The following is a 19,653-nucleotide window of genomic DNA, read 5'->3' on the forward strand; positions in this document are numbered from 1 at the left end:
GCAGATAACCCGTAAGCTGGAGAGGAAATGGCGTCTCACTAATTTAGAAGATCTTCATTTAGCCTGGAAAAAGAGTCTGTTGCTCTATAAAAAAGCCCTCCATAAAGCTAGGACATCTTACTACTCATCACTAATTGAAGAAAATAAGAACAACCCCAGGTTTCTTTTCAGCACTGTAGCCAGGCTGACAAAGAGTCAGAGCTCTATTGAGCCAAGTATTCCTTTAACTTTAACTAGTAATGACTTCATGACTTTCTTTGAAAACAAAATTTTAACTATTAGAGAAAAAATGATTCATAACCATCCCAAAGACATATCTTTATGTTCAGCTGCTTTCAGTAATGCTGGTATTTGGTTAGACTCTTTCTCTCCGATTGTTCTGTCTGAGTTACTTTCATTAGTCACTTCCTCCAAACCATCAACATGTCTATTACAACCCCTGGCAAAAATTATGGAATCACCGGCCTCGGAGGATGTTCATTCAGTTGTTTAATTTTGTAGAAAAAAAGCAGATCACAGACATGACACAAAACTAAAGTAATTTCAAATGGCAACTTTCTGGCTTTAAGAAACACTATAAGAAATCAGGAAAAATAATTGTGGCAGTCAGCAACGGTTACTTTTTTAGAACAAGCAGAGGGGAAAAAATATGGACTCACTCAATTCTGAGGAATAACTTATGGAATCACCCTGTAAATTTTCAACCCCAAAACTAACACCTGCATCAAATCAGATCTGCTCGTTAGTCTGCATCTAAAAAGGAGTGATCACACCTTGGAGAGCTGTTGCACCAGGTGGACTGACGTGAATCATGGGTCCAACACGAGAGATGTCAATTGAAACAAAGGAGAGGATTATCAAACTCTTAAAAGAGGGTAAATCATCACACAATGTTGCAAAAGATGTTGGTTGTTCACAGTCAGCTATGTCTAAACTCTCGGCCAAATACAAACAACATGGGAAGGTTGTTAAAGGCAAACATACTGGTAAACCAAGGAAGACATCAAAGCATCAAGACAGAAAACTTAAAGCAATATGTCTCAAAAATCGAAAATGCACAACAAAACAAATGAGGAACGAATGGGAGGAAACTGGAGTCAACGTCTGTGACTGAACTGTAAGAAACCGCCTAAAGGAAATGGGATTTACATACAGAAAAGCTAAATGAAAGCCATCATTAACACCTAAACAGAAAAAAACAAGGTTACAGTGGGCTAAGGAAAAGCAATCATGGACTGCGGATGACTGGATGAAAGTCATATTCAGTGATGAATCTCGAATCTGCATTGGGCAAGGTGATGATGCTGGAACTTTTGTTTGGTGCTGTTCCAATGAGATTTATAAAGATGACTGCCTGAAGAGAACATGTAAATTTCCACAGTCATTGATGATATGGGGCTGCATGTCAGGTAAAGGCACTGGGGAGATGGCTGTCATTACATCATCAATAAATGCACAAGTTTACGTTGATATTTTGGACACTTCTTCTCCCATCAATTGAAAGGATGTTTGGGGATGATGAAATCATTTTTCAAGATGATAATGCATCTTGCCATAGAGCAAAAACTGTGAAAACATTCCTTGCAAAAAGACACATAGGGTCAATGTCATGGCCTGCAAATAGTCCGGATCTTAATCCAATTGAAAATCTTCGGTGGAAGTTGAAGAAAATGGTCCATGACAAGGCTCCAACCTGCAAAGCTGATCTGGCAACAGCAATCAGAGAAAGTTGGAGCCAGATTGATGAAGAGTACTGTTTGTCACTCATTAAGTCCATGTCTCAGAAACTGCAAGCTGTTATAAAAGCCAGAGGTGGTGCAACAAAATACTAGTGATGTGTTGGAGCGTTCTTTTGTTTTTCATGATTCCATAATTTTTTCCTCAGAATTGAGTGATTCCATATTTTTTTTCCCTCTGCTTGGTCTAAAAAAGTAACCGTTACTGACTGCCACAATTTTTTTTCCTGATTTCTTATAGTGTTTCTTAAAGCCAGAAAGTTGCCATTTGAAATGACTTTAGTTTTGTGTCATGTCTGTGATCTGCTTTTTTTCTACAAAATTAAACAACTGAATGAACATCCATCGAGGCCAGTGATTCCATAATTTTTGCCAGGGGTTGTAGACCCCATTCCTACCAGGCTGCTCAAGGAAGCCCTACCATTAATTAATGCTTCGATCTTAAATATGATCAATCTATCTTTATTAGTTGGCTATGTACCACAGGCTTTTAAGGTCAAATCAAATCAATTTTATTTATATAGCGCCAAATCACAACAAACAGTTGCCCCAAGGCGCTTTATATTGTAAGGCAAAGCCATACAATAATTACGGAAAAACCCCAACAGTCAAAACGACCCCTGTGAGCAAGCACTTGGCGACAGTGGAAAGGAAAAACTCCCTTTTAACAGGAAGAAACCTCCAACAGAACCAGGCTCAGGGAGGGGCAGTCTTCTGCTGGGACTGGTTGGGGCTGAGGGAGAGAACCAGGAAAAAGACATGCTGTGGAGGGGAGCAGAGATCAATCACTAATGATTAAATGCAGAGTGGTGCATACAGAGGAAAAAGAGAAAGAAACACTCAGTGCATCATGGGAACCCCCCAGCAGTCTAAGTCTATAGCAGCATAACTAAGGGATGGTTCAGGGTCACCTGATCCAGCCCTAACTATAAGCTTTAGCAAAAAGGAAAGTTTTAAGCCTAATCTTAAAAGTAGAGAGGGTGTCTGTCTCCCTGATCCGAACTGGGAGCTGGTTCCACAGGAGAGAAGCCTGAAAGCTGAAGGCTCTGCCTCCCATTCTACTCTTAAAAACCCTAGGAACTACAAGTAAGCCTGCAGTCTGAGAGCGAAGCGCTCTATTGGGGTGATATGGTACAATGAGGTCCCCAAGATAAGATGGGACCTGATTATTCAAAACCTTATAAGTAAGAAGAAGAATTTTAAATTCTATTCTAGAATTAACAGGAAGCCAATGAAGAGAGGCCAATATGGGTGAAATATGCTCTCTCCTTCTAGTCCCCGTCAGTACTCTAGCTGCAGCAATTGGAATTAACTGAAGGCTTTTCAGGGAACTTTTAGGACAACCTGATAATAATGAATTACAATAGTCCAGCCTAGAGGAAATAAATGCATGAATTAGTTTTTCAGCATCACTCTGAGACAAGACCTTTCTAATTTTAGAGATATTGCGCAAATGCAAAAAAGCAGTCCTACATATTTGTTTAATATGCGCATTGAATGACATATCCTGATCAAAAATGACTCCAAGATTTCTCACAGTATTACTAGAGGTCAGGGTAATGCCATCCAGAGTAAGGATCTGGTTAGACACCATGTTTCTAAGATTTGTGGGGCCAAGTACAGGAAATTAGAGGTTATCCATGTCTTTATGTCTGTAAGACAATCCTGCAGTTTAGCTAACTGGTGTGTGTCCTCTGGCTTCATGGATAGATAAAGCTGGGTATCATCTTGCTCACAGGGGGTCGTTTTGACCGTTGGGGTTTTTCTGTAATTATTGTATGGCTTTTGCCTTACAATATAAAGCGCCTTGGGGCAACTGTTTGTTGTGATTTGGCGCTATATAAATAAAATTGATTTGATTTGAAAGTTATTCAAGTGGTACCCAAGGATTCTCCAAAGACACCAAGTATTACACTAGTATTACACTAGTTAGTGTCCAAGTCTCACAACCATACAGTAAGACGGAAAGCACCAGGACCTGAATGGCTTGGACCTTCATTCTTCTGAAAAGATATCTACAACACCAAACACCTCTCAAATCAATCTGAAAAGCCAAGGATCCAGAGACAAGTTTGATGTTTTCTCCACATACTGACACACATCTGACTGCCAAGTCAAGTAAACCATTGAAACACTGGATGTCTATCTTGACCTTGAACATCTACAAACTCAGACACTGCGACTCGTCATTCAGTTTCTCATAAATATAACAAGAGCAATCAGAGATTTCTGATGTCTGCCAATCTGGATCTGGATCATCTCCAAAGTTTAATGGAGTGTTCCATGTCCTAATGTCTATCTCTGGTGCAAATTTGGTGAGAATGTGTGAAGTAGTTTTGAAGAAATCCCTCAAAGCCTATATAAAGTGAAACTTGATCCAGAACCCGGATCCGGATCACCTCTAAAATTGAATGGATTCCTCCATGGCCTAATATGTATCCGTGGTGAAAATTTGGTGAGAATCCATGAAGCAGTTTTGACTTAATCCTTCAAAGCGTATATAAAACGAAACTTGATGCAGAATCTGGATCCCGGTCTGGATCAATTCCAAAATTTAATGGGGTTTTCCTTGGCCTATTATCTATCTGTGGTGAAAATGTCATCAAAATCCATGCAGTAGTTTTAATGTAATCCTGCTAACAGAAGGACAGACAGACAAATAAACGCAGGTGATTTTATTCCTTGGCGTCCTTGGTGGACGTAATAATCGTGGTAATGATAAATTGTTTTACGAGCACAAACAGTATTTCATGTGCATTATTCTTTTGTTTTTAATTACACAATCACTCTCACAGTTCACAGAATTCAAATTATTGATGTTATATATAGCAAAGTAGAATCAACTGCTATATTGGCCCTTGCCAAGAGACCAAATGTAAAATGAGTCACTGATGAAAAACAAAGTTACCGTTACTTTCTTTTGGCATCTACCACAGTAGACTGAAGTTATATGAATGCACATCAGTTAATTTATTTGCCTAAGTTGCTTAAATTAAATAACTTTGCCAATGTCACAATATTTAATTGAATACAATGGCAAAGATTAAAGATGCACACACATTTGTGGGGAGAAGAAATGGCAACGTTTCCTATCAAAACAGTATTTTGGGGGGCATATCGATCTACACTGTGTGCAGTTAATACAATGATGTAAACATTTCTACAACCATGTTCACCACCGTGAACACAGCACGAATTTATAAATGTGGCGGTGATGGAGGCAGAATATGTAGAAACCTGGTAAAGCGCTCAAATTAATGTAAAACATTCTTATCATATATCAACATCAAAAGGGTGTTTTTTTTTGCATGAAATTCAAGATGAAGAAACGTTAAGTGTCAAACTACTGTTTACCAACTTGTTAAAAACGTTCTTCAAGGTCTACAGAGGGTTCAAAACGCTGCAGCGGCCTTCTGACAAACACTCGCAAACATAGTCATATCACTCCAGTTTTGTCCACTCTCCACTGGCTTCCAGTCCGTTATAAGATTGATTTTAAACTCTTAATATCTGTTTTTAAAGCTATACATGGACTTGCACCTTCTCATCTTTGTGAACTGTTAACTGCATACACACCCACCAGAACTTTGCGGTCCACTGGTCAGCAACAGCTGGAGGTCCCTAGGACCAAAAGCAGGCAGTGGGGTGACCGCTCTTTTGTTGTGGCTGGGTCTAGACTTTGGAATTCTTTGCTCCTTGAGTTGCACTTGATCAGTACCTTGTCTCTGTTCAAAGTTATGCTAAAAACGTCAGAACTGCTTTTAGCACAGAGTCTTATTATGATGGTTGTTTTGTTGTTTTATTGTTGTTGATTTTATGTATTCATGTAAAGTACTTTGCTTCAGTGGTTACTGTTGTAAAGTGCTACACAAAGTTTGATTTGATTTGAAAACAAGCAGAACTCCAGATGTGATCATCATCTCCAACAAACTACCGGACAAACCTTCAATAATCGTATTCTAAAACATCCTTCTCACAGCCCACGACACTGGAGGTAGAGTCAGAGAGGCCACAGACAGTAAGATGGTGTTTAACAATGCCATAACACCCTGATTCATGACTCCTGGAAGGAATTTGACACGGTGTATAATATGCTCGCCGTCTCTCCAGGAAGCTGTCAGTTCAATGAACAACCAGTCGGGGCAGCCAAAAGTCAAGAGGTGCGATCAAAGCAAATGCTATATGAATGTGTGACAACTCTGAATTTTTATTTTCATTTTTTTCAACACTAATAGTGACAGAAGAAGAATTGCAAGTTTTTATTCTGATTCGCGACCTGAGTTCACCTTTACAAAGTGTTTAAAGTGAGTTTCAGCTGGTGTCATTTAAGCAACACCCCCAAGAGTCAAGTGAATTTTAGCTAATAGTGATTTTTCTTGGAAAGACAAGCAATGCAAAGCAGGGCGTGTGCCTCCACTCGTGTTTTCAGTTGGTGTATGGTTTCATGAAAATTCAGTAAGGTATATCTTATATATTATATTCCAATTCTAAGGTGAAACTATGCTAGTGTACTAAGGTATATCTAAATATCTAAAAAGGAAGAGTAAAATAGAAGAGTAGAAAAGAGTAAAGTAGAGCCACTTAGGTGCCTGGTCTTGAGAACCAGGGATGGTAGGTTGAAAAACTTTTTTTATCCCATGGGAACTCTCCCCACCCACCCAAGCGGCTCAAGAAAAAGTATATATAATAATAAATAATAAGACATAAGCAAGATAAAACATCATATATATAACTATATTTAAATATTAAGGGTAATAAACAACATATACAATAAATATGGTACTATATAATATACAGGAGTAGGTATTGAAACCTAAATATTAATACAGGAGAAGATTTGGAGAGGTGGAAAATGATGCCTGGAAATGATTTCAATGGTAAAAGATTAGAGATTCAAAGATGGTATATAGTCTATTTGTATCAAAATCTGAATATCTTTAATTGTCAAGACACAAGTAGAACAAAATTGGGGTGGAGACTCATATTCAGTGCTGTTTAAAAAGCACTAAAGACAAGCAACAAATAAGGAGGAACAGATAGCAGACAGACACAATGTAAGTTAACAATAAAAAGAATTTACACATCTACATTGAGTGTTCAAGTTAAAGTATTTTCAGGTTTGTGCAGTGTTCAGAGCAATGACAGCTCTGGGCTAAAAACTGTTTTTCAGTCTGTTATTTTTGGGTGTGATGGTTCTGAAGCACCTCTGAGGATTGTAAAATATTGGCGCTTTATAATTTGTATGTGCTGTATTGATCCCCGTTTTCAAAAGTTTACTTCTTCCAGCCTCCACCAAGAAATGGTTTCAGTAAGATGAGGCGTTCGTTACTAACGGCGCAGAAATGAAAACCAAGATGGTGTCCATAGTGGCCATACTGGATAATGGATGATGGACATTTTTTAATGGAACCTTCCTCCTGCCTCCCCAATTCACCACCAAGAAATGGGTTCAAATCAGATGAGGCATTCTTTAGTTATGCAAGGAAACGATATGTTTACTAATTAACAGATGGATGGGCACCCAGACGGGGTGAAAACATAATGCCCCTGGGAGCATAAAAACTAGAGCATTGATCAAGAAAACCAATGCAATCAGTAGGGCAGAAGCGGGTAACGTCTACCACTAATTAGGGCAACATTACACACTGTAGTGGTCAACGTGCACACACCAAAAACATGTAGGCTATGTTTTTAAAGTGTTAAAAATTGATTATAAAGTCAACTGAAGCTTGTCAAAATGCTCATGCAGCCTTCTCTAGATTATTTGTATGTTACCTAAAATATTGTTCAAACACTGATAGCGCAAGTTTGAATGCAAAAGTTAGTGGGTAATCACATGGATGTCTAATAATAATTACTAGCCAACCACACTCGCGACAAATAGGACCTGTGTGTGTAACCACAAAACACTATAACTAAATAATTAAAAACTGGCCGGAACATTCAATGAAATAAGAGATACTTGCAGCTCTAAGATAAAAACGTTTTGACTGACCAGCTGCTACCTATCAAATCATCCAATAAAATGGGCCGAGTGTGGAAACAGTAAGTAAATTAATAAATTCATTTTTGGCAGCTGTGGTCAGGTGGCAGGCTTTAATTCTGTTCCCCACTTAGGTCAAAGGTAGTTCAGGAAAACATGCATCACTCCAACTTACATGCTGGTTGCTCAACTATCATGGGCTAGGTCAAAGTTGAAGAGTTATAAAGGTCAGTGTGGGGGGGGGGGGGGGGGGGGCAATCTGTAGCCACAACAAACCAAATACTCACCGGTAAGGTAGCATGTTCTATGGCCATTCCCTATGGCATGAAACAAACCAGCAGATTTAGCAGGTGGCAAAACTGCAAAGCTAGGGTGGTGAGACTGAGGTACACTACAACAGCTAGCACACTGTGATGGTAAAAAGAGTCAAAAACCCCCAGTGGTAAGTATGGTTGGGTATCAGGAACTGGTTCTTTTCAGGTATCATTAAGAAATGGTTCGATCCACCGACAATAGCATTTTTGCTTCACGATTCCCTTATTGGTCCTTTAGAGTGGCCGTTGTTTTTGGGGGTGTTTGTCGGGAAAATGCTCATTTCTCTACGTTGATTACAGACCCTGCAGGGGGTCTGTAATCAACCGCTTCTGTAGCGTGGCTCTGCTTTGAAGCTTGAAGCAAAGAGGCAGTGCTCCAACATGCTGCTTCGTGGGTTCTTTGCTTCGATGGTTTTCCGAAGCGGTAACTCCACTTCTTAACCCCTCTCAAAGCCATTAAAATATGTCAATCGTGAGTCGCTTTTGTGTGGATTAAAGTCACTAACTGGGACTCCTGTCTTGTTGCGAAAAAGAAACGAGAATCGTCCTCTGTTCCGATTGTACAGCTCCAAACGCTGCGCTGCTCTCTGCCAATAACTTCAAAGCAAATCACCGTTTAAATCAAATGATAACTCTTTCCAAACGCTGTAATACAAACAATAAACTGCAATCGATCAAAACGTTATTGTCCCCTCCCAAAAGAGAGACATCTTGCACTGATGTGCAGCAGCTGGCTGAGCTTAGCTCAGAGGTATGGAGTGACATTCCTGCCAAAATGTCTGAAAGGAAATGCTTTTGACAAAAACTACAGATTGTTTATTTTTATTTATGTCCAGGGATCAAGGATCCAATGACCAATTTCATATTTATTTACTTTAAGACTCAATAAAATGTTGACACAGAAAACCTGTAAAGCCTACTTTTAGAACACAGAAAATTCACAAGAGGTACTGATAAGGAAAACGATAAGGAATCGGCTTGATAAGCGGAATCAATAGATAAAATCTAATCAATACCCATCCCTAGTGGTAAGACAAAAAGTGAGAATAGTGTGCCACACAGATCTCTTAATTTTCCATGCTAACACAACAACAGCTGCACCAATCTTGTGCCACAGCAACTAGGTTTTGATAGAGACTAACTGTAATTTTAACTAGGGTCACACAAGGTGCAAACTCAACCAATATTTTGGTCTAGACGTGTATCCCAAATGAAAGTGACACCAGGGAGCACTGAGTTTTGGCAGCCACAGTAGTTTTGTAATTCGCCTTGTGCTGAATTGCTCTTGCTTGCCTCTACTGGTGGTTGGCTCTCACTGCGGTATTGTATCACTTCCTGTTCCGGAGCACAGCGGTGTTTTGCTGTATCTGTTAGCTGTTTAATCTGCGCAGTTAGATTGGTCTAGTTATCTAGATTACGATTTGTTTCCCAGTGTAATCTTTACGTGCCTTAACTAAAGCACTCCTTCTGCTGAATCACCTCTAAATTATTTACACATTATTCACTTTGCGTGTTTTTAGGAATCCGCTAGCTTAGCGTAGCTACTAGCTCTTAGCCGATTTAGCATGGCGGCTTCTCCTGTCTCTCCCACACTTTTCTGCTCTGGGTGTGAAATGTTTAGTTATTCCTCGGCCTCCTTTAGCAGTAATGGTACTTGTAATAAGTGTAGCTTATTCGTAGCTTTGGAGGCCAGGCTGGGCGAATTGGAGACTCGGCTCCGCACCGTGGAAAATTCTACAGCTAGCAAGGCCCCTGTAGTCGGTGCGGACCAAGGTAGCTTAGCCGCCGTTAGTTCCCCCCTGGCAGATCCCGAGCAGCCGGGAAAGCAGGCTGACTGGGTGACTGTGAGGAGGAAGCGTAGCCCTAAACAGAAGCCCCGTGTACACCGCCAACCCGTTCACATCTCTAATCGTTTTTCCCCACTCGACGACACACCTGCCGAGGATCAAACTCTGGTTATTGGCGACTCTGTTTTGAGAAATGTGAAGTTAGCGACACCAGCAACCATAGTCAATTGTCTTCCGGGGGCCAGAGCAGGCGACACTGAAGGAAATTTGAAACTGCTGGCTAAGGCTAAGCGTAAATTTGGTAAGATTGTAATTCACGTCGGCAGTAATGACACCCGGTTACGCCAATCGGAGGTCACTAAAATTAACATTAAATTGGTGTGTAACTTTGCAAAAACAATGTCGGACTCTGTAGTTTTCTCTGGACCCCTCCCCAATCGGACAGGGAGTGACATGTTTAGCCGCATGTTCTCCTTGAATTGCTGGCTGTCTGAGTGGTGTCCAAAAAATGAGGTGGGCTTCATAGATAATTGGCAAAGCTTCTGGGGAAAACCTGGTCTTGTTAGGAGAGACGGCATCCATCCCACTTTGGATGGAGCAGCTCTCATTTCTAGAAATCTGGCCAATTTTCTTAAATCCTCCAAACCGTGACTATCCAGGGTTGGGACCAGGAAGCAGAGTTGTAGTCTTACACACCTCTCTGCAGCTTCTCTCCCCCTGCCATCCCCTCATTACCCCATCCCCGCAGAGACGGTGCCTGCTCCCAGACTACCAATAACCAGCAAAAATCTATTTAAGCATAAAAATTCAAAAAGAAAAAATAATATAGCACCTTCAACTGCACCACAGACTAAAACAGTTAAATGTGGTCTATTAAACATTAGGTTTCTCTCTTCTAAGTCCCTGTTGGTAAATGATATAATAATTGATCAACATATTGATTTATTCTGCCTAACAGAAACCTGGTTACAGCAGGATGAATATGTTAGTTTAAATGAGTCAACACCCCCGAGTCACACTAACTGTCAGAATGCTCGTAGCACGGGCCGGGGCTATCTATCGTCCACCTGGTCGTTACTGTGAGTTTCTCTGTGAATTTTCAGACCTTTTGTCTGACTTAGTGCTTAGCTCAGATAAGATAATTATAGTGGGCGATTTTAACATCCACACAGATGCTGAGAATGACAGCCTCAACACTGCATTTAATCTATTATTAGACTCTATTGGCTTTGCTCAAAAAGTAAATGAGTCCACCCACCACTTTAATCATATCTTAGATCTTGTTCTGACTTATGGTATGGAAATAGAAGACTTAACAGTATTCCCTGAAAACTCCCTTCTGTCTGATCATTTCTTAATAACATTTACATTTACTCTGATGGACTACCCAGCAGTGGGGAATAAGTTTCATTACACTAGAAGTCTTTCAGAAAGCGCTGTAACTAGGTTTAAGGATATGATTCCTTCTTTATGTTCTCTAATGCCATATACCAACACAGTGCAGAGTAGCTACCTAAACTCTGTAAGGGAGATAGAGTATCTCGTCAATAGTTTTACATCCTCATTGAAGACAACTTTGGATGCTGTAGCTCCTCTGAAAAAGAGAGCTTTAAATCAGAAGTGTCTGACTCCGTGGTATAACTCACAAACTCGTAGCTTAAAGCAGATAACCCGTAAGTTGGAGAGGAAATGGCGTCTCACTAATTTAGAAGATCTTCACTTAGCCTGGAAAAAGAGTCTGTTGCTCTATAAAAAAGCCCTCCGTAAAGCTAGGACATCTTTCTACTCATCACTAATTGAAGAAAATAAGAACAACCCCAGGTTTCTTTTCAGCACTGTAGCCAGGCTGACAAAGAGTCAGAGCTCTATTGAGCTGAGTATTCCATTAACTTTAACTAGTAATGACTTCATGACTTTCTTTGCTAACAAAATTTTAACTATTAGAGAAAAAATTACTCATAACCATCCCAAAGACGTATCGTTATCTTTGGCTGCTTTCAGTGATGCCGGTATTTGGTTAGACTCTTTCTCTCCGATTGTTCTGAGTTATTTTCATTAGTTACTTCATCCAAACCATCAACATGTTTATTAGACCCCATTCCTACCAGGCTGCTCAAGGAAGCCCTACCATTATTTAATGCTTCGATCTTAAATATGATCAATCTATCTTTGTTAGTTGGCTATGTACCACAGGCTTTTAAGGTGGCAGTAATTAAACCATTACTTAAAAAGCCATCACTTGACCCAGCTATCTTAGCTAATTATAGGCCAATCTCCAACCTTCCTTTTCTCTCAAAAATTCTTGAAAGGGTAGTTGTAAAACAGCTAACTGATCATCTGCAGAGGAATGGTCTATTTGAAGAGTTTCAGTCAGGTTTTAGAATTCATCATAGTACAGAAACAGCATTAGTGAAGGTTACAAATGATCTTCTTATGGCCTCGGACAGTGGACTCATCTCTGTGCTTGTTCTGTTAGACCTCAGTGCTGCTTTTGATACTGTTGACCATAAAATTTTATTACAGAGATTAGAGCATGCCATAGGTATTAAAGGCACTGCGCTGCGGTGGTTTGAATCATATTTGTCTAATAGATTACAATTTGTTCATGTAAATGGGGAATCTTCTTCACAGACTAAAGTTAATTATGGAGTTCCACAAGGTTCTGTGCTAGGACCAATTTTATTCACTTTATACATGCTTCCCTTAGGCAGTATTATTAGACGGTATTGCTTAAATTTTCATTGTTACGCAGATGATACCCAGCTTTATCTATCCATGAAGCCAGAGGACACACACCAATTAGCTAAACTGCAGGATTGTCTTACAGACATAAAGACATGGATGACCTCTAATTTCCTGCTTTTAAACTCAGATAAAACTGAAGTTATTGTACTTGGCCCCACAAATCTTAGAAACATGGTGTCTAACCAGATCCTTACTCTGGATGGCATTACCCTGACCTCTAGTAATACTGTGAGAAATCTTGGAGTCATTTTTGATCAGGATATGTCATTCAAAGCGCATATTAAACAAATATGTAGGACTGCCTTTTTGCATTTACGCAATATCTCTAAAATCAGAAAGGTCTTGTCTCAGAGTGATGCTGAAAAACTAATTCATGCATTTATTTCCTCTAGGCTGGACTATTGTAATTCATTATTATCAGGTTGTCCTAAAAGTTCCCTAAAAAGCCTTCAGTTAATTCAAAATGCTGCAGCTAGAGTACTGACGGGGACTAGAAGGAGAGAGCATATCTCACCCATATTGGCCTCTCTTCATTGGCTTCCTGTTAATTCTAGAATAGAATTTAAAATTCTTCTTCTTACTTATAAGGTTTTGAATAATCAGGTCCCATCTTATCTTAGGGACCTCGTAGTACCATATCACCCCAATAGAGCGCTTCGCTCTCAGACTGCAGGCTTACTTGTAGTTCCTAGGGTTTGTAAGAGTAGAATGGGAGGCAGAGCCTTCAGCTTTCAGGCTCCTCTCCTGTGGAACCAGCTCCCAATTCAGATCAGGGAGACAGACACCCTCTCTACTTTTAAGATTAGGCTTAAAACTTTCCTTTTTGCTAAAGCTTATAGTTAGGGCTGGATCAGGTGACCCTGAACCATCCCTTAGTTATGCTGCTATAGACGTAGACTGCTGGGGGGTTCCCATGATGCACTGTTTCTTTCTCTTTTTGCTCTGTATGCACCACTCTGCATTTAATCATTAGTGATCGATCTCTGCTCCCCTCCACAGCATGTCTTTTTCTTGGTTCTCTCCCTCAGCCCCAACCAGTCCCAGCAGAAGACTGCCCCTCCCTGAGCCTGGTTCTGCTGGAGGTTTCTTCCTGTTAAAAGGGAGTTTTTCCTTCCCACTGTAGCCAAGTGCTTGCTCACAGGGGGTCGTTTTGACCGTTGGGGTTTTACATAATTATTGTATGGCCTTGCCTTACAATATAAAGCGCCTTGGGGCAACTGTTTGTTGTGATTTGGCGCTATATAAAAAAATTGATTGATTGATTGACTTAGTTCACCTATGAACTCGTACAAAACTTTGGTCATAAGGCATTTGTATCCGACACAGATGCTACCTGAAAGTGCTGAGCTGACCCGGAGACATGGTCTTGGAATGGACACAAAGTAGGATACATGGAATGTGTCCTACTTTTAACTAGGTTACAGGGGTCACAGAGTGCTCACGTGCGAACCCATCCAAGAGTGTGTCCGATATGGAAGCAATACCTGAAATACTGATGAATTACCATGGCAACAAAAAGGGTGTGACAGAAGCAGCTTATTTTAATGCCCCTGATCTGGAGGGTGGGGGTTAAAAAGGATCAGGACAATAACACTGCCAATCTTCATTTGATATGACAGTTTCATCCCAACCCTGAGAATATACACAATCCAAACTAACCCGGTTTGAAAAAGCTAGTGCAAACTCACTTGGATGAAAGCTGGGATCGATTTTTATGAATGCAGAAAATGAAAAGCTTAATTCTTGAAAGAACACTGCAGGACTGTGTGGAAATAAAGCGCTTCCATCAAAGCACGGCAAAGACATTGGCAGCTTTTTCCACATTTCTCTGTGCAAAGTATTTATTGCACATGGGCCCTGGAAACAATGCTAATTGGGCTTCAACTGGCACCTGAGAGGAGGAAGTGAAGCCTCTTGGAAATCTCAACAAGTCCTGAACACAGCGAGCAGAATTTACTGCCAGTGTTCTCAGTGCACAGAACGCTGATCAAGAATCTTACAAAGGATCAACCTGGAGAAGAAGAAAGTTAAAATTTCCTCTCAAGGTTTCACATAATTCTCCCTTGAGGTCCTTCTGTGGTGACCTCTGATCTGTCTTTAAAGGGGAGCTCAATTGTATCCATGGTCAGAACTAAAGGAGCAGTAACACTTTCTCTTTTCGTTCTCATCGTGTTCTTGTGGCTATCAACTTGTGTCTGGTCGTCTGAAGGGCATCAAATTCAGTTCCCTGCAACTCGGCTCTTTTATACAATAATCTGTTGCGTTAGAGGGTCATACCACCCAGATTTGTCGACCTACAGCATCTGATCTGCTTAGGAGGCCCCACACTGTATGAGAGTAATGGGGTCACATCTGGGGCTGGTGGGGGTGTAAGAAAAGCCTTAGAAGTGTTGAAATCACTTAGCTGTACCACTGTGTGTGTGTGTGTGTGTGTGTGTGTGTGTGTGTGTGTGTGTGTGTGTGTGTGTGTGTGTGTGTGTGTGTGTGTGTGTGTGTGTGTGTGTGTGTGTGTGTGTGTGTGTGTGTGTGTGTGTGGCCATGTGATCTGTTTTGACCAGATCTCTGTGATCAATCACCTTAAAACTCATCCTGTGTGTGTTAGTACAGCAGATAACTGTAACGTGGTGCAAATTATTGGTTGAACTAATAGGATTAACAAATGGAATAGTTCTGAATGTGTTGAATGTTTGGTCTCCAAAGTAAAGGTCAAACAATGTCGACATCCATTGGATTCTATGACGTGACATATGTTACCCCATAACATAATAACTAAGCATGACACATGGTGCAAACTATTCCTTTTTAAAATCCTACTAACTCAACCAATAATTTGCATCATGTTTTAACATAACTGGAGCAACTTTAACTTTTGACCCCTGTACAAACTGAAAGTGACCTTTGTCGCCATGCTTGCTGTTTTTACACCATAACTCCAGAACATTCAGTCACAGATCCAAACTATACCTTTTAGGAATCTTTGTGATCAGACACATAATGTGGTATAAGCTTTCAATATGACTAACATTTTTTTTTTTTTTGGCCACTATGTAGTTCTTCAATTGACCACTATTTGGCCCCCTATTGAAAATTCAAATGGCTGTTATTTTTCTAAAATATGTACCAAAAGGTATACACAGTCAAAATTTGGTGCTTGTAACCGGATTTGAACGATTCCTCTGCAAATATTCTGTTATCTGCTGCACTATGTGTAGTAAATTTTAGGAGATCTGTTTACGTGCTTAAAATCATGTTACAGGAACAGAGAGAAACACAAAGTTCATGTTTTAAAAGGGGTAAATAAAAGCTTAGAACATATTTAACTTTTTTAAGAGCGCCAGTGTGGTATGTTGAATAAACACACTCAGATTCTAAATCAACTTGCGGTCGAGAAGAATTCTGTTTGATTCTATTTCATAAAATGTTTAATAACCATCACAAACACAGCCAAGGCCAAAAGCATACCATTTTACAGGGTTAAAAAAAATGAATAACTTCTTCAGCTCTACTTAGAAATGTACATTTAGACTGTTGATTGAACTATAAGAATTTGCTGTTTATAAAGTAAATTAAAAGAGATTAATCAGTAATGATAATTAAAGATATAGCACTTTTTTCCATAAAACTGAAGTTTACTTTATGTTGAAATCTAATTATCAAGTACCTTGTTTTCTGTGGTATATCACAAAATTACAGTTAATTATACTATTGTTAAGGCATTCATTTTGAGGGGATACCACGGAAAATACAATAGTGAGTTTTATCGAAGATTTTACAGCCATGTGCAAAATTTGAAGTTCATGCTGCATTTGGGAATTCACAAGTTATGACTTACAACTTACTTATTTTAGCAAAACAAATAACAAATGTCATTACACATGTATTTTACTTGTACCCAAAATTTGTAATGACAACTGACACAGCAGACCTGTGAGTGCTGCCTCACCCGTCCAACAGATATCCAGCAAAACAGTCCAGATCTCACCTGGAGTTCTTCCCAATAGGATCTCTGGTGGCCTATGTTAATTAGCCACGTCTATCACAGTATTTCTGTTAATATTTTGTTTATGGTTGTTTCTGGTTGGTTTTTGAGGGGGTGGGACACTTTCAAGTCACAACTGAAGGTCTACTGTGCTGTCTCTGTGAAGCCAACACTAGCATATTTAGTGCTTGCCTTTCACCATCAAGACTAAGTTTTCCAGTGTGTCATGGAATTCTTGTTTTCCACGTGGTTAAAAAAAAATCTAAAATCTTTTCCAGAGATGAGGTGAATTTTTTTGAGTGTCTTGGTGAAATAAGACTGTAGAAAACACAGAGGTCTGTAACACTCTCTGAACATGAGCATGTATGAAGATGACACTTGTGCGTACTAACGGGAAGGTTGGTGAAGACGCTGAAGGTGCTCCGGAGAAAAGCGATCAGGTCACTCAGGTAGTCGCTCGGGGTCAAGTTCCCGCTTCCCTGTACAGGAGCCGTCCAATCATAATCAGCCAGCTGCAGGAACTGGTCAATCTTGGCGTTGAGACTGGTGTAGATCTCTGCCTCCGCCGCATGACGGGCGTCCTGCAAGAAACAGATACATGTGGTAAGACTCTCGTTTGAAAAGGTGTCGTGCACAATTTAGCAATACATTGTGGCTGCAACAAACAATCATTTTTCCGGCCGAGATTCAACTCACTAGATCACAAACCTTAAAACAAAAAACGACTTCATATGCATTATGGGTGTAACAATTTTGATGAGTATGGATAGAAATTTGATGTAATGCTCTCGCCAGACTGTTCACACGGATGCTAAACAAAATGTCTGATGGTGGGGGCGGTGTCGGCGTATAACGGAAAAATGTTTGAACTTTACATTCTGTTCACAATTAGTTAATACTGTCATACTGGTTCAGAACACGAAAGCTATGCTATGCTAACAACAGCTGGCTTCACTGCTGGACTTCTATGTTGCGCTGCTATATGCGATGCTGCCCCCAGTGGTGAACAAAGGATGAGCAGAGGCAGCACCAAAATTCTGCAGCACAGTAGTTAAAATCTGAAGAACATCCCTTATTTATTTATTTATTTTATAAAATGTGAATTTGAAGGCAATCAATGCCACTGTTGGCTTATTCTAATTTTTCATGGATAATGAATGTCTACACTAAACAAAGTATTCTATCAGATTGCATTAAATCAAATCATTCCACAATAAAAAAGTATCATCTCTATATCATATCATAGCTCATACTGGTTTATTGTTTTTAATCACCGTTAAATTGTGATGACATTATATCAGATCTGTACCAATCCAGCATGATGAAAAGTGGAGTAGATGGAAAAAATTAAAGCAAGTATGAAAAAGAAACTAGAAATAGATCCAACTTCAAAATTATACCAAACCAATAATAACCCAAGAAGTGCACAAGAAATAAAACATGAATGATTACAAGAATATAAACAAATAACTTGCAAAAACGTAGATTGTGGAATTGGGGAAAATAAGGCATTTTTGTACCTTAAAGGTGGAGGTCCCGTACAGCTTGGTAGCGTTCGCGGTGTCGGGTGGGACGTTTGTGATGTTTGATATGAACTCCTCCAGAAAGTGGCAGCTCTGCTCCAGGTGGGTGGTGTTAATGATCACCTGCACCAACTGAATTCAGACAAACACGGAGCACGACACCGTCACGCCAAACGGAAAGCAAACGCATCTTCAGAGATAAAAGCTCACCACAGTTGGGAGAGCGTATGTCGTACTGCTTAGTGTATTTGTACATTTTATTTTTATCCACTGGACACCCACACAGTACCTCTGCCAGGCCAACATTCTTCTTCTTAATGGCATACTGCAGACAGTGACTCAGGGTTCTGGTCAGCAGCAGATTGGTGGATTTGCGGATCATGTCGTCTACCTCTGTGGAACTGAGGACACACAAATAGAACAGCCGATGATCAATGAGCGAACAGCAGCACTTTCTTCCCGTTCTTACAGGGAGCGTCTGTGTGTAAACGCCAGCACAAACAGTTTAAGTCCATTTCTCAGTCTGCAAATCTCTCCGCTTGGAAAAAGTTGAAATGTCAGCCAATGAAAATGAGCACGTTGTGCAACTTCATGAGCATGAAGGTGAACATACTGCAACTGTGTCAATTCAACAAGGCCAAGAACTGTACAAGGTACTGATGGGGAACCAAAAGCACATAGTACCTACTGTTCTCTTCTACTCATACTGCATGTGAGCATCAGTAATGTACCTTGTTTCCTTTAATAATTCTTCCAGAACTTCTCACAGCTTTTCCTTATTCGTCACTTATAGATTTGCAAGTTCAAAAGTCGGCTTTTGTTCATTAAGCCTTTAAACCCAACATCCAATCAAACAAACTGTTGACTTGGCCAATCGTAAATGATGACGTCAAGCACATAAAATATTATTGGAGGGGAAAAAAAGAATGAAAATGAAAAAAAGAGGTGGTCAAAAACATGTTGCATAAAGAGAAAACATGGAAACTAAATATCCCTGGATGCAGAATCATGAATCTATTTGTGGGTCCAAACCCAGACCCCGGTGGGTAACAAACACATTCCAACCAAATCAGTAAACTGTCTACACTTGGACCTTGACCTAAACACACACACACACACTCCTGTAGGAGAGTTAGAGCTGGAATTCCAAACTCACTCAGGTTCCAAAAAAAAAAAAAAAAAAAAAAAATCAGAGGAATCCTAAAAACATTCCGACAATTTGGAGCACAAGACGACCAAAAAATAAATAAATAAAAAAATTAAAATGCCTGGCGAGGCAAAAGTGCTGACTTGATTAAAATTTGAAGTGTGGGTGTGTAATGCAAAGAAGTCACCATCTAATACTGAGCACTGGGATCACAGTGCATGCATGCGCTCTCTCTCACACACACACACACACACACACACACACATATATATATATACATATACACACATATACACATACATATACATACATATCAAATCAAATCAATTTTATTTATATAGCGCCAAATCACAACAAACAGTTGCCCCAAGGAGCCTTATATTTTAAGGCAAGGCCATACAATAATTACGGAAAAACCCCAACGGTCAAAACGACCCCC

General features: G+C 39.9%; 1 protein-coding gene across 1 annotated transcript in view; it reads right to left on the reverse strand.

Annotated features, from left to right (window-relative positions):
* Positions 1-19,653, reverse strand: part of LOC117505440 (exocyst complex component 6B-like) — a 91,031-nt gene that overhangs the window by 41,445 nt on the left and 29,933 nt on the right. The window contains exons 10-13 of the mRNA XM_034165083.1: positions 18,357-18,545; positions 18,065-18,199; positions 16,937-17,125; positions 8,007-8,036 (exon numbers count right to left, since the gene is read on the reverse strand). Coding sequence (XP_034020974.1) covers positions 8,007-8,036; positions 16,937-17,125; positions 18,065-18,199; positions 18,357-18,545 — 543 coding nt within the window. The remainder of the gene's footprint in view (positions 1-8,006; positions 8,037-16,936; positions 17,126-18,064; positions 18,200-18,356; positions 18,546-19,653) is intronic.

Source organism: Thalassophryne amazonica, chromosome 23, assembly GCF_902500255.1.
Source record: "Thalassophryne amazonica chromosome 23, fThaAma1.1, whole genome shotgun sequence".
Taxonomy (NCBI): Eukaryota; Metazoa; Chordata; class Actinopteri; order Batrachoidiformes; family Batrachoididae; genus Thalassophryne; species Thalassophryne amazonica.